This window comes from Muntiacus reevesi, chromosome 10 (genome assembly GCF_963930625.1).
Source record: "Muntiacus reevesi chromosome 10, mMunRee1.1, whole genome shotgun sequence".
Lineage (NCBI taxonomy): Eukaryota > Metazoa > Chordata > Mammalia > Artiodactyla > Cervidae > Muntiacus > Muntiacus reevesi.
Window position 1 is genome coordinate 48,546,997 of NC_089258.1, and position 16,184 is coordinate 48,563,180.

At 41.6% G+C, this 16,184-nt stretch overlaps 1 protein-coding gene across 3 annotated transcripts in view; it reads left to right on the plus strand.

Annotated features, from left to right (window-relative positions):
• The first annotated feature begins 781 nt into the window (after nt 1-781).
• The window catches only part of MCPH1 (microcephalin 1), a 219,970-nt gene continuing 204,567 nt past the window's right edge, over nt 782-16,184 (plus strand). The window contains exons 1-3 of one of the 3 annotated variants that reach the window (XM_065901537.1): nt 782-990; nt 1,942-2,033; nt 5,319-5,437. In XM_065901537.1, coding sequence (XP_065757609.1) covers nt 951-990; nt 1,942-2,033; nt 5,319-5,437 — 251 coding nt within the window. In that variant the 5' untranslated portion in view covers nt 782-950. Of the gene's footprint in view, nt 991-1,941; nt 2,034-5,318; nt 5,438-16,184 lie in introns of those variants that run through there. The other 2 variants (XM_065901536.1, XM_065901538.1) reach the window with 2 other exon arrangements.

Consider the following 16,184-nt stretch of genomic DNA (forward strand, 5'->3'; position numbering starts at 1 on the left):
TATCTCTACTAATATTAATGCTTTTCTACAAGAAAATGAAACTTGGAGAGTGTTAGTAACTCATTAGCATCTCATAGCTAGTTAGCGGCTGATTGGTGGTGGTGTCCAATTGCTCAGTCCTGTCAGATTCTTTGCCCCCCATGGACAGCAGGCCTTCCTGCCCTGTAGTGGCTGATATCAGCCCCCAAACTCCAAGTCCAGTCTCATTTCTAAATGAAGCCTGTACTTTAACCATCTGGTTATAAGGGAACTCCCTTAAGGTTATTTTTCTTTAAGCTTGATAATAGACTATATACTACATGCTAGAACACAAAAATGGTATTGAAATCATCAAAAAGGAAACTTTTCACACGTTTGGTGGTTCCTTCTTTAATGCAGACAACACAGGTCCTTTAACTAACTCAGTGTTTCGGGAAGATTAAACAGAGAACGCTTATCAACTCGGGGGGGGGGGGGGCGGGCAACAGTCGCCCCTTCCTACACGTCACTGCAGGGAAACTGTAGGGTTGGGCCCAGCTCCCGCAGGACGCATGCGCGCAGCCTCGGGGCGGGCCTGCGCGGCGGGGGCGGGGCTCCCGGGCTGGCGGGAGGTTTGAAACCTAGAAGATAAGGGACCAGGCGGCCAGGCTACTCCTGAGGTCAGGCTCCCCCTCTCCCTCTGGGATTCATCCGCTCTGGGATTTACGGGCTGTAGGGCTTGAGGGAGACAGCCCGGCTAGGGGGCCTCCCGCGTGAACCGGAGACCCTGGGTCTCCACGCAGGAGCTGACGCGCCGAGTAGGTACTACCAGAGAGAACCTGCCTCCATTGCCCGCGCGGAGGGGTCTTGGTCCCGCCCCCCGCCCCCTATTGGTTGCTCAGAGGACGCGGACAGGCGGATTTCCGCAGAGCCCGCCCTGCGCACGCGCGCTGCCACCACTGCGTCACGCTTGCGCGTCCCCGCTGGCCGTCATGGCGGCCCCCGGGAACCTCCGGGGCCCTGTCCTAAAAGGTGAGCAGACGGGCGCCGAGCCGGCGCAGCGGCGGCCGGGCCTTAGGAACGCCGCCGGGGTCGCCAGCCCGGCTGCCGGGAGGAGGCGGGGTCTGTCCTCGAGCCCAGCGCCGGGACCGCCCGTGACGGGTGGGGATCCGTCTCCGAGCCCAGGGCCCGCGCCGCCCCACCTGTGCCGGGTCAGGTGCGTGGCGCAGACACGCGAAGGGCTGGGAGGCCCCGGGGGGTTGGTTTTCAGCTTTTCCTGGGCTCTGGCGTCTTTGTATGGCCCGGTGGATTTGCGGAGAGGGGGCTCTAGTGAAATTAGAAGAAGAAACAGTAACTCCTCTCCCTGTTCTCTGTTAGTGTAACCAGAACCTCTCAGTGAGAAATCATTCCCTCCAGGCACGCCTGAAAGACACCAGGCTTTGAGCAGGGAGGGTTTCGTAAACTGGGTTCCCTGCCCCGCAAAGGTTTGCCTGTTGGCCATGTTTTTGCAGGACCTACAAACTAAAAGTGCCCTTTACTTTTTTAAATGGTTGAGGGGGTGGGAGGAACCGAAGGAGAAGGACAAATGAAATCTATTATCAAATTCAGACTTCATTTTCCTTAAAGTTTTGTTGGAACGCAGTTATGCTTGCTCGTTGATGTATTTGACTGCTTCTGTACTGCAGCCTTCAAACTGAGTGGTTGTTTGGCCCTCAAAGCCTAAGATAATTGCTCTCTGGTCCCTTACAGAAAACTAGAAAGTTAGGCTTGGTTTAAGAATTTGGGAAGAGTTGAGAATGTAAACTGTGATGTATGAGTAAAGTTGTTTTTCCCTTGAAATTTGAAAGGATCTGATGGCACTTTTAAACAGAAGAAATTTTAAATTTACTTTTTAATGTGAATAGAACAGGAGAAAACTCTGTTGAAATCTTTGGGCGAGGGTATATTAGATATATTTCATGCTAGCATTTTCTTTGTTTTCAGATGTTGTGGCCTATGTTGAAGTGTGGTCAGCCAATGGGACAGAAAATTACTCCAAGACCTTTAGGAGTCAACTTGTGGATATGGGGGCAAAGGTAAGAAATTCATTTTACCACTGCTGCACCTAACAGTCGTCTGAAACATAAGGAGATCTAGTTGCATTTTCTTATTTTGGGAGTTTTTACTTAGAGCACGATGGACAAAGAGGACAGTGGGTAAGTGGCAGAAGAAAAAAGGAGAGAACCATGCTATGAGGAATTGAGAACAGCTTGGGGATGACGCAACAGGAGAGCTCCAGGCTAGAAACATGGGTCCTGCCACTGGCTGTTCAGATGCTTGATGCTCTTCATCAAAGTGTGGAATACAGGAAAAGGAACAGTTTTTTAAAGGGAAAAGTTGTGAATTTGGGGTATATTGGAAGTACCTGATAGACATTTGGATGTACAAATCTGGAACTTGAGATTGTCAGGGCTAGAGATACTGTTTTAGGCATCAGGGACGTAAGAGTCAGGTGTGCTGACTACCCAGGTGGTTAGAATGAAAAGTGCTGAAGGTGGAGCCTGTTTAGTATTCCAGGGCTGGAATGGGAGTCATGGACCCAGGGACTGAGAGTAAGAAGGATGCCAGGAGATCCAGAAAACATGCCTGAAGTGGGAGGAGGGATAGACTTCAAAGATGGAAATTTTAAAACACCGCCTAAGTTTAAGAAAAGTTAGGATTGGGACGTATTCTTCAGGCGTGAAAGCTATAAGGTCATTGTTGAGTGTCGCCTTGTTCAGTGAGCTGGAGACCTGAGGAATGGGGTGGTGAAGGCAGCAGCTCGAAGCCGGGGTTCAGATGTGAGCCGACTTCGTGGAGGTGGGGGGTGGGTCTTGGGGGAGGGGGGCTGGCCGGCTGGTAAAAGGAGAGATAACACAGGTATGATACCACTGAAGCCAGGGCAAGGATTAGGGACGGTCAGGGCGTAACATAAACTGGAAGGCAGCGTTCTCCCTCAGGCAGAGTGCCTGCTCCTCAGTTTCGTTTGACTCACCCTGGTCCCTGACCTAGTGAGCAGGAGAAAGACCAAGAGCAGATTAGGGTGACAGTCAGAAGGCAGGGCCCGGGGTTTGCTTTTGAACCTGAAAAGACAACTTTTTTTCTGGTAAATTGGAAGGTAAATCCATTAGGATTTCGGGAGGCTTTCCGCTTGATGATACCAGCCACATACTTGGGCTCCACGTGTTATTGTGACAGGAAAAAGCTGTGGAACATAGGAGCTGGCAAAATGGCTTTTGAGAGTAGTATTAAGGTCTTGGATCTCTTCAATTCCACGCCCCCCCCCCCCCTTTTATTTAAAAATCTTTCAAATAGAAAAGCTGAAAGAATAGTATGGTGAATATAGACCCAACAATTAACATTCTTGCTTGGACTCTATCTCTCTAAACAATATATGTATTTTTCTCCTGAACTATTCAAAAGTAAGTTGCAGGTACCATAATTTGTCCCTAAATACATTTAGCCTGCATCTTTTAGAACAAAGACGCCTTCTGTGTGACAGAAGACCGTTTCACATCTGAGAAAGCTATCAGTGATTTCCTAGCAGCTTTCTGCTGTGTTTGAATCAGTTTATAATTCTGTCAGCATATAAAAGCCCCACTGCTGTGTATGCTTAGTTTTGTCTCTTTACCTTCGGCCATCACAGTGTGTTTCTGGTGGTGTATCAGTCTGGTGTGAATTTGCATTTTCCTGCACATCTTCCCATACTTATTTTGAAGACCCTGTTCAAGTCTCCACCTCATGTTTGCATTGGGTTTTTCTTTTTCTTCTTGATTTGTAAGCATACTTTATACTTTTCAGTTGACCCCTTTGTCGGCCATGTGAATTGCAATATTTTCTGCCTGTGGCTTGCCTTTTCACCTTCTTAATAGGATCTTTTGATGATAATGGTAGTTTATTCCTTATGGTAAGCTTATGTGTGTGTATCTTGTTTTAAAAAATCTATTTCTATATGGCGGTTATGGGAATTTTTCTCTTATTTTCCAGAAGCTTTATCATTTTGCCTTTCACATTTAGATTTACAGTACATTTGAAATTAGTTTTTGTATGTGGTATGAAATAGTTTCATTTTTTTCCCCCAGTGGATGATCGTTTGTCTCAACACCATTTATTGAAAAGACTGTCCTTTAGCACAGTGACGCCTTTGTCATTAGTCAGGTTTTAGTGCCCGTATAGTCTGTTCTCATGACAGACCACCCTGTCTTAATTACTCTTTATAGTAAATCTTCCCCTTTGTTCTTCAAGTAAAGGGGTTCTGGCTTTTCTTAGCCTTTTGCTTTTCCAGATACATTATGAAACTGGTTTGTCAGTTTGCAACCTAAAGCTTTTTTGGGATCTTGATCGGTATTGGCTAGAGAACAACAGATCAGTATGGAGAAAACTGACATTTTTATACACTGGAATCTTCTAAAGCATCAGCATGATGTATGCCTTTGTTGATTTTAGTTTCTTTCATTTTCTCAGTGATGTTTTATGATTTTCTCTGTTTATTTTTGTTGCTGCTAAGAATGGTATCTTTTGAATTCTTTTTCCTGTTGCTCTTATATAGAACTAGTTCATTTTTGCATATCCACCTTGTGTCTAGAAAACTTACCAAGCTCTTGTGAATTCTGTGGCATTTTGGGGATTTTTAACAATGTGCACAATTGATTGTTATGTGCACAGGACTGTCTTATTTTTTTCTAATCCTAACACTTTTTCTTTTCTTGACATACTGCCCTGGCTGGGGCCAGTTGGATAGAGTGGAGATAAGAGAAAGGTTTTAGCATTTCCCATCATGCAGTCTTATACCAGCTTTCAGATCCTAATTTACTGTGAATTTTCCTCATTAATAAACTTTCTAACTTTAACACATTTTTGTCATATAATTGAGATGGCTATGGTTTTTCTCTTTTACTTTGTTAAGGAAGTGAATAATAATGATTGACTTTTTGTTCTAACCAGCTTTGCAGTCCTGGAATAAACAAGTGGTGGGAATGTATTGTATTTATTGGGTGATACTATTTGTATACACTGTTGTATATGTTGCATATGTGGGGTGATACTATTTGTATACGCTGTTGTATATGTTGTGTATGTGGGGTGATACTATTTGTATACACTGTTGTATATGTTGCATATGTGGGGTGATACTATTTGTATACACTGTTATATATGTTGTGTATGTGGGGTGATGCTATTTGTATACACTGTTGTATATGTTGTGTATGTGGGGTGATACTATTCGCTAATTATTTTGTTGCTTTTTTGGTAAGTGTGTACAAGAGTGACACTGGCTGGTACTTAAGAAACTTATGCAAATAGTAATAAGTTTATCTTTGTTTTCTGCCTTTTGTCTGCAGGTTTCAAAAACTTTTAACAAACAAGTAACTCATGTCGTGTTCAAAGACGGGTACCAGAGCACCTGGGAAAAAGCACAGAAGAGAGGCGTGAAGCTCGTCTCAGTGCTCTGGGTTGAAAAGTGAGTCTTTTCTCCTGTGTTTTTTTTTTTTTTCTTAAGTTATCTTGTTTTGGTAGAATGTGGAGATATTTTGCATGAATCACAGAACTAGATAAGTTTTGTTTCCATCTTTTCTCTGCCTCTTACTGGGGGCATTTGACATCCTCAGTTTCCTAGGACGAAAGACAGGCGTGGTGTAACTCCCAGCCTGCCCAGAGACCCTGAGACGGAGTCTGTGTGGTGTATTGAGGGAACAGAGAAGCAGATTGTTATTCTACTAAGGTGGCCAGTCTGTAACAGACACCACAGACAGTGGGCTTAAGCAGCAGAAATGTATCTCTCAGACTTCTGGAGGCTAGAAGTCCACGACGAAGGTGTCCACAGCGCTGGGTTCTTCTGAGGCCTCGCCCCTTGGCTTGCCGATGGCCATCTTGTTTCTGTCTTCCCTTGGTCTGGCTGTTTCTGTGTCCTCATCTCTTTTATAAGGGCACTAATCTTACTGGGTTACCCACCCCAGTGACCTCATTCAGCCTTCACTATCTCCTTCAAGGCCCCATTTCCAACTGTAGTCACGTCCTTTGGTCCTGGGTGTTAGGACTTCATGTGAATTTAGGGGACACAATTGAGCCCATGCAGGAATAGGCAAGAGGAGGTTGAGATCAGAGGGAGTGGGGTATCAATGATAAAAATCAAGTTTACTGAAATCCAGATGTAAATGAGTCACACTGCTGATTTTCTAGAACACTAGAGTAAATTTACATGAAAACAGTAATGCAAAATAAAAGACATAGAATTTGGCTGTTGATGTGTGAAGCTGCTCTGAAAAAATTAAACCTGTTAATTAAAAAATTTGAACAGTGAGGCATGAGCATTGATTCCATTTCTTTGTCTTCCATTGTCTGGGCAGTTTTTAAGATTCCAGCCTCACTCTCCCCTCTTTTGTTTATAACAAGGTTTTCTTCATTTCGGATGTGTCCCATTTCCCCGTGATTAGACTCAGGTTGTGGTTTCCCACCCAAAAGGCTCCATGAGTGAGATGTGGCCTACCTGGAAACCTGCTGTTTCCGTCTGCCTCCTAATGATGATTCAAATTTTGGTCAACTGGCAAGGTGTTCGGAGAAGGCAGTGGCACCCCACTCCAGCACTCTTGCCTCGAGAATCCCAGGGACGGAGGAGCCTGGTAGGCTGCGGTCCATGGGGTCGCTAAGAGTCAGACACGACTGAGCGACTTCACTTTCACGCATTGGAGAAGGAAACGGCAACCCACTCCAGTGTTCTTGCCTTGAGAATCCCAGGGACGGCGGAGCCTGGTGGGCTGCCGTCTATGGGGTCGCACAGAGTGGGATATGACTGAAGTGACTTAGCAGCAGCAGCAGGCAAGCTGTTGCTGGTTTTTTTCCCCACTGTGTGATGACTGTTGTTTCCTTTGAGGCTGATAAGCTGCCTGTGGGGAGGCAGATTCAGATCACGTAGACCTTTTGCTCCCTTGACCCCAGGTGTAGCGTTCATGATGGTTCTTGCCTGAATGAACCTTAACCCTGAGTCTTACAGGATGACTGTTTTCCAAGTCCAGCTCTTCTGGCTGTGCCCAGCTGGGTGCTGTAAGAAAGAGCCTTTTTTTCTCCCACACTGATTGATTAGTGTCAGCTCCTGGGTTCCGGTATTTTTCGATGGCTTATAGTTCACACTCTTTCTGGTGCTTAGATCATTCAGATTTGGGTAGTGGGAGTCCCCTCGACCAGCTCCTGTGTCTCTCTGACCTCGTGCCTGCTCTCCCCCAGCCCCGGTGTCAGCCGTTTCCGCACAGACCGTGAGCCCTTTGAGGGGGGACAGCATCTGGAACTGAGATGTGGGGCTGGTGGGCTCCCAGCCTTGGGGCATCACCCCTTCTTGGCCTCCAGGCAGAGGTGGGAGACACATTTGCTCCTTTGTTCTCTTTTCCGTCCCTGTTTGGGATCATTTGATGTGTTAGTTTTTAGACTAAAATTCTCTCCGTTCTTTTTGTTTATTTTTAGTGATTGCTTTAGGGTTACACAATAGAGCCTTAACTTCTGAGTCTGCTTAGACTTAGCATTGTACCATATCACATAAGATACAGATAGAGACCTGGTAACTGTGTGTCCGTAGTTCTGCCCCCTCCTCTGTGTTAGGGTGGTCGTATGGATTTCAACCCCATGCACTGCAGTCCCACAAGACAGTGTTAATGTGCTCTGAACACTTGTCTGTATTTTAAGTAAATTAAGAGGAAAAAATGTGTGTAATGTTTATCCGTATATTCTTTCTCTTACTCTTCATTTCTGAGGATCTGAGTTTCTTCTGCTCTTTCCTTTCAGTGTGAATAGCTATGTTTGGCGTTTTTTTTGTTTTTTTAAATAAAATCCACATACTATAAACTCACCCTGTTGGTGTACATTTCAGTAGTTTTTAATATATTCTATTCAGATGTTTGTAACAGTTATCACTACCTAATCCAGGAACATTTTATTCCCTCAGAATAAGCTCCATAACCATTAGCAGTCATTCCCCTTGGGCTCCTTACTCCCAGCCCCTGGCAGCCATCAATCTACTTTTTGTCTTTGGATTTACGTAGTCTGGACATTTCTTGTAAATGGAACTCGACATTATGCGGCTTCTTGTGTTGGATTTCTTTCCCTTGGCATCATGTTTTGGAGTTTCATTCGTGCTGTAGCCTGTGTCAGTTTTTTATTCCTTAGAGTTGCTGAATATCATGTTTTGTTTATCTTCATCAGTTGGTAGACATTTGGTTTATTTGCACTTTTTGGCCCTTGAGTAATGCTGCTATGAACATTTGTGTGCAGGTTTTCATGTGAATATATATATTTTCGATCCTTTTGGATATATATGCACCTAGGAGTGAAATTTCTGAGTTATATGGAAACCATTTGTTTAGCATTTTGCAGAAGTGCCAGTTTTTTTGGATTGGATGTCCCATTTTACATTCCTACCAGTAATGTTTGAGGCTTGTTATCCCTCTTTATGTTGATAGCCATTGTTGTGGATGTGAAGTGGTATCTCACTGTAGTTTTGACTTGTATTTCCTTAGTGACCAATGATGTTGAAAAGCTTTTCGTGGTTAATTGGCTATTTCTATATCTTCAGAGAAATGTCTACTCAAACACTGTCCATTTTTTTAAAATTGAGTTATTTTTCTTGTTTGAGTTAGAGTTCTTTATTCTGGATGCATATTATTTGCACACATAATAAGTCCCTTACCAGACATATTATTTGCAAACGTTTTCTCCCTTTCTGTGGGTTGTCTTTTCACTTTCTTGTTGGTATCCTTTGAAGCACAAGTTAAAAATTTTTAAGCTCAGTGTTTCTATTTTTTCTTTTGTTGTTTCAGTTTTAAATGTCACATTTAAGAAATGATTGCCTGATTGCAGGGCATGAAATTTTACACCTGTGTTTTTTTCTCAGAGTTTTATAGTCCCGTCTTTAACACTTAGGTCTGTGGTTTACTTGAGTTAAGTTTTTGCCCATGGTGTGAACTATGACATCACCTTCACTTTAACGTGTGACTGTCCAGTTGTCCCAATACCACTTGTTGAATAGACTGTTGTTTCCCCTTAAGTTATCTTGGTGTCCTTGTTGAATTTTAATTGACCATAGATACATGGATGTATTTCTGGATTCTCAATTCTGTTTCATTGATCTGTGTGTTTAATGCCAGCACCTCACTGTCTTGATTACTGTTATTGTCCAGTTACTGAGTCATGACCGACTCTTTGTAACCCCATGGACTGCAGCACGCCAGACTTCCCTGTCCTTCACTGTATTCTGGAGTTTGCTCAAACACTCATGTCCATTGAGTCAGTGATGCCATCCAGCCGTCTCATCCTATGTCACCCCCTTCTCCTGCCTTCAGTCTTTGCCAGCATCAGGGTCTTTTCCAGTGAGTCAGATCTTCCCATCAGGTGGCCAAAATATGGTAGCTTCAGTGTCAGTCCTTTCAATGAATATCCAGGGTTGATTTCCTTTAGGATTAACTGATTTCCTTGCTATCCAAGGGACTCTCAAAAATCTTTTCCAACACAATTCGAAAACATGAATTCTTCAGTGCTCAACCTTCTTTATGGTCCAACTCTCACATCCCTAGATGGCTACTGGAAAAACCATAACTTTGACTATATGGACTTTTGTCAGCAAAGTGATGTCTCTGCTTTTTGATACACTGTCTAGGTTTGTCATATAGCTTTTCTTCCAGAGAGCACGTGCCTTTTAATTTCATGATTACTTGATTACTGTAGCTTTACAGTAAGTTTTGAAGTTGGAGGTGTGTCTTCTCCAATTTTGATATTCTTCCAGCTCCTTTGCACTTCTGTATGAATTTTAGGATTTGCTTGTCAGTTTCAGGGAGGGAGGGTAGGGAGCAACTGGTATTTAACAGATTGTGTTAAGTCATTAATTATATAGGTGTTGCTGTTTAGTCTTGCGATCCATGCCCATGTTTTCATTTTCTTGTCTGTGGTTTCTTTCCGTTGGGTCTTGTAGCTTGCAGTGTGTAAATCTTGCCCCTTCTGGGTTAAATTTATTTCCAATTTATTTTCTTTTTGATGCTGTTGTAAATGGAATTGTTTTCTTAATTTCATTTTTAGCTTGTTCAATTATTAAAATACAGAAATATAACTGATTTTTTTTTTATTGATTTTGTATCCTGCAAGTTTTTGAACTTACTATTAGCTAAGTGTCTTTGTGATTTTCTTAGGATTTTTTTGTATACGGTGTTGTGTAATCTGTCTACAGAGACAAGTTTAACTCCTTCCCTTCGAGTCTGGACGCCTTTTATTTCCTTTTCTAGTCCAATTGACCCGACTTATAAGCTCCAGCACCGTGTTGAGCAGCAGCAGTGAGAGTGGACATCTTGTCTGGCTCCCAGTCTTCTTAGGAGAGAAGCTTTCTGTGTTTATTAAGTGTGATGTTAGCTTTGGATTTTTTTTTTTATGGGTGCACTTTGTCAGGTTGAGGAAATTTTCTTCTGTTCTTAGTTTTTATTTGTTTCGATTTGTTTCTTTTTAAAGGATGTTGGGTTTTTTCAAAAATGCTTTTTCTGCAATTATTGAGAAATTCATGTGAGATATATATATATATTTGTCATTCATTTCATTAATGTGGTGTATTAGACTGATTTCACATGGTGAGCTAACTTTGCTTTCCTGGGATAAACTCTGCTTGGTTATGTTGTATACTTTTTTTTTTTATTTTATTTTTTATTTTTTTGTATACTTTTTTTTATAGTTTGCTAATACTTTATTTTCATTTTTGTAGTGTCTGTATTCATAAGGTATATTGGTCAATACTTAGAGTGACTTTCTCTGGTTTTGAAGTCAGCCAGTATTGGCATCGTAGAATTAGTCAGGCTGTGTTCTTCTGTCTTCTGAAGTTTATAGGGATTGGTGTTAGTTCTTCAAGCATTTGGGAGAACTCGCCAGTGCAGCCATCTGGGCCTGGCCTTTTTTTGTGGGAAGGTTTTTGATTAGTAGTTCAGTCTCTTGATACAGGTTTACTCACATTTTCTATTCTTGAGACAGTTTAAATAGTTTGTGTCTTTGTGGAGTTTGTTCATTTCATCTAATTCCTTGGCATACAGTTGGTTGTAGTATTCTATAATAGTCCTTTTTATTTTGATAAGGTCAGTAGTAGCTCATTCCTAGTATGAATTATTATCGCTTTTCTCTTTGTTTTCATCAATTTAAGCTAAAGGCTTGTCAATTTCTTTGATCTTGTCAAAGAGAGACAACTTTTGGTTTCTTTGCTGCTTCTCCATTGTGTTTTTCTCTTTTTAAAATTTCTACTATAATTATTTGTTTCCTTCTGCTTGGTTTGGGTTCAGTTTGCTCTATTATTTCTCTAGTTAGAGCATTAGAAAATTCATTTGAAATCTTTACTGTTTTTTGATGTGTTTACAGTTATAAATTTCTTCTAAGCATAGCTCTAGCTTCATCTCATGAAATTTGGTATTTTTGTTTTCAGTTATTTCAAGTGTTTACCATTTTCTCTCATGATTTCTCCTTTGACCCATTGGTTATTTAGGACCTTCTCATTTAATTTCTACATATTTTTGAGCCTTCCAAACTTGGTTCTGTTTTTGGTATCTAATTTCATTTTGTTGTGAGAGGAGAACATATTTTAAGATTTTTTTAAAGTGGTTGAGACTTGTTTTTACACCCTAACATTTGATCTGGCCAGGTGAGTGTTGTGTGTGCACTGGAGAAGAATGTGTTTTCATTCCGTTATTGTGGATACAATGTTCTATGTTTAGATGTCTGTTAGATTTAGCTGATTTATTCTGTTTTCTCAGTGTTTTTCTGGAAAAGATCAGTTTTCATTCCAATCCCAAAGAAAGGCAATGGCAAAGAATGTTCAGACTACTGCACAGTAGCACTCATCTCACACGCTAGCAAAGTAACGCTCAAAATTCTCCAAGCCAGGCTTCAACAGTATGTGAACCATAAACTTCCAGATGTTCAAGCTGGATTTAGAAAAGGCAGAGGAGTCAGAGATCAAATTGCCAACATCCACTGGCTCATCAAGAAAGCAAGAGAGTTCTAGAAAAATATCTACTTCTGCGTTATTGACTATGTGAAAACCTTTGACTGTGCGGATCACAACAAACTGGAAAATTCTTAAAGAGATGGGAATACCAGATCACCTGACCTGCCTCCTGAGAAATCTTATGCAGGTCAAGAAGCAACAGATAGAATCAGACATGGAACAACAGACTGGTTCAAAATTGGAAAAGGAGTACATCAAGGCTAGATATTGTCACTGTGCTTATTTAACTTACATTCAGAGTACATCATGTAAAATACTGGGCTGGATAAATAACAAGTCTGGAATCAAGGTTGCTGGGAGAAATATCAATAACCTCAGATATGCAGATGATACCACCATAATGGCAGAGAGGGAAGAGTAACTAAAAAACCTCTTGATAAAAGTGAAAGAGGAGAGTGAAAAAGCTGTTTTTTTCTCAACATTCAGAAAACTAAGATCATGGCATCCAGTCCCATCACTTCATGGCAAATAGATGGGGAAACAATGGGAACAGTGACAGACTTTCTTTTCTTGGCTCCAAAATCACTGCAGATGGTGACTGCAGCCATGAAATTAAAAGACGCTTGCTCCTTGGAAGAAAAGCTATGACAAACCAAGACAGCATATTAAAAAGCAGAGATGTTACTTAGTTGACAAAGGTCTGTCTAGTCAAAACTATGGTTTTTCCAGTAGTCATGTATGGATTTGAGAGTTGGACCATAAAGAAGACTGAGCACTGAAGAATTGATGCTTTTGAACTGTGATGTGGAAGAAAACTTTTGAGGGTCCCTTGGACTGCAAGGAGATCAAGCTAGTCAATTCTAAAGGAAATCAGTCCTGAATATTCATTGGAAGGACTGATACTGAAGCTCCAATATTTTGGCCACCTAATGCGAAGAGCTGACTTATTGGAAAAGACCCTGATGCTGGGAAAGATTGAAGGCAGGAGGAGAAGGGGATGACAGAGGATGAGATGGTTGGATGGCATCACCAACTCAATGGACATAAGTTTAAGCAAGCTCTGGGAGTTGGTGATGGACAGGGAAGCCTGGCATGCTGCAGTCCATGGTGTCGCAAAGAGTCAGACATGACTGAGAGACTGAACTGAAGTGTTTTTATGTCTTTCTTGATATATTTAATTGTTCTATCCATTATTGATTGGGATGCTGCATTTGCCAAGTGTTTCTGTTAAATTATTTATTTCTCCCTTTAATCCTGGCAGTCTAGCATTTGTTTTTATCAGGTGACAACAGATTTCTGTGGTTTTCTGTGTCTGAAGATGTCCCTGTTTGTTTGTGAATAATGTTCTCAGTGGTTATACAATTTTAGGTTGACAGTATTTTTGGTTTTTGCTTCTGTTTTCCACTGCTTAACAGGTGCTTACCCAGAGTCTCTGTCCTCCTAAGAAGCCTGTAGTCATGCAAATAATTTCTCTACTGTGAATACTGTGTCTTTTTATCTAACTTCTTTCAAGCTTTTCCCATCTTTGGTTTTCAGAAGTTTAAGGGTCTGGATGTGGTGCCTTTAAATTTATTCTGTGAAGATTTTGATGAGTTTTTTTTTTTTTTAATGATACAAGGTTATATATTTCATCTAAAAGCATGATAAATTTGGGCTGTTGTTTCTTCAGATATCTCTTGTGCCTCTTTTTCTGTTACTCCTTTAATTAACTGGCTATCAGAAATTGGCTAAGCTTTCTGGTAAAGAGCTAGATAGTAAATATTTTAGGCTTTGTGGTCTATATTCAAGTGCTCCCTGCCCTGGTGTGGGAAGAGCCCAGGAGAAGAGCAAACAAATGAGTGTGAAAAATAAAACTTTGTAACAAACCTGGTCATTGGCCAGGTGGCCTTGAAGGCTGTCATTTGCCAATCCCTCCCGTGTAATACAGTTTTTGAAATTTTCCCGCAAGTTTCATTGACTCTTTTATCAGTTCCATCCTGTCATTAAGTCCATTTACTAAATGCGTTTCAGATATTTTTCATTTCTAACATTTCCACTTGGTTCTTTCTTATGTTTGCATGTTTTGTTTCTTAGCTGAGATTTCCTATCTCTGCTTTTCTCATCTTTCATTACACGTGTATTTTCCATTCTGTGGCAGAGGATAGTTACAGACATTCCTTGTCTGATCATTTCAGCATCTTGAGATTGGTGGCTGTTGGTTTTTTTTCTTTGTTCCTTGAGAATGTGTCATATTTTCTTGACTCTCCTGTAACAGGACTTTTGAGTTGTATTTTGGACTTTGTAAATGTTATGTAGACTCTGGGTACTTTACTGTTACTCCAAAGGGTATTGATTTTGTTTTAGGAAGCAGGTGACTTATTTAGCTTTAAACTTTGGACTGTCAGTTTTAAGATCTGTGCTAGTTATTTGCTTGGATTCTTTCAATTCTTCAAGCCTTAGCTGCAGGCTGACTTATTTGCCTCATGGACATGTAGGTCAGGGATCAGCCAGAGACTTGGACTTCTGTCTTCAGAAACTGAGGTTCCCCTTCCCTGGTTCTTTGCTCCCTGTATCCTAGCATCATTCGCTGGTGGCCTTATCTGCCCCGGCTCTTTATTCCGATTCCTTTGGTCAGAAGGATAGCAGGTGCCCATTACTGAGCACTCATATGCATTTTTAGTTACAAATGTTTTTCCACATTTCTGTGTAATATATCATTTTTTAAAACATACATATGGTCTTTTATAGTAGATTACCCAGTGACTTGGCCTTCCCAGGTAGCACAGTGATAAAGAATCTGCCTGCCAAAGCAGGAGACATAAGATGTCTCAGTTTTTTTGGAGCTCAAGAAAATAAAACCTGTTATTGTTTCCATTTTCTCTCCTGTTTGCCATGAAGTGATGGGACCCGATGCCATGATCTTAGTTTTCTGAATGTTGTGTTTTAAGCCAGTTTTTTCCACTCTCCTCTTTCACCCTCATCAAGAGGCTCTTTAGTTCCTCTTTACTTTCTGTCATTAGAGTGTTATCTATCATCTGCATATCTGAGGTTGTTGATATTTCTCCTGGCAATCTTGATTCCAGCTTGTGCTTCATCCAGCCCAGCATTTCTCATGATGTACTCTGCATATAAGGTAAATAAACAGGGTGACAGTATACAGCCTTGACATACTCCTTTCCTGATTTGGAACCAGTCCATTGTTCCATGTCTAGTTCTAACTGTTGCTTCTTGACCTGCATTTAGGTTTCTCAGGAAATGTGTAAGGTGGCCTGGTATTCCCATTTCTTTAAGGATTTTCCACAGTTCGTTGTGATTCACACAATCAAAGGCTTTAGCCTGGTCACTGAAGCAGAAGCACGTATTTTTCTGGAATTCTCTTGCTCTCTCTATGATTCAGCAAATGTTGGCAAAATTTGATCTCTGGTTCCTCTGCTTTTTCTAAATCCAGCTTGTATATCTGGAAGTGTTTAGTTCATGTACTGCTGAAGCCTAGCTTGCAGGATTTTGAGCATTACTTTGCTAGCATGTGAAATGAGTGCAATTGTGTGGTAGTTTGAGCATTCTTTGGCATTGCCTTTCTTTGGGATTGGAATGAAAACTGACCTTTTCCAGTCTTGTGGCCACTGCTGAGTTTTCCAAATTTGCTGGCTTATTGAGTGCAGCACACGGCATCATCTTTTAGGATTTGAAATGGCTCAGCTGGAATTCCATCACCTCTATTAGCTGTGTTCATAGTAATGCTTCCTAAGGCCCACTTGACTTCACACTCCAGAATGTCTGGCTCTAGGTGAGTGACCACACCGTCATGGTTATCTGGGTCATTAAGACCTTTTTGGTATAGTTTTTCTGAGTATTCTTACCGGCTCTTCTTAATGTCTTTTGCTTCTATTAGGTCCTTGCTGTTTCTGTCCTGTAGTACCTATCCTTGCATGAGATGTTCCCTTGGCATCTCTGGTTTTCTTGAAAAGATCTTTAGTCTTTCCCATTCTGTTGTTTTCCTCTTTCTTTGCACTGTTCCCTTAAGACGGCTTTCTTATCTCTGCTTGCTGTTCTCTGAGACTCTGCATTTATTTGGGTGTGTCTGATGTACCTTTCCCTTTCTCCTTTCCCTTCTCTTCTCAGCTGTCTGTAAGGCCTGCCCTGACAACCACTTTGCCTTCCTGCATCTCTTCTTCTCGGGGATGGCTTGGGATGGCTTTGGAATGCCTTGTGTACAGGGTTGCTGACCTCCACCCATCGCTCTTCAGGCTCTTTGTCTGCCACATCTGACCCCTGG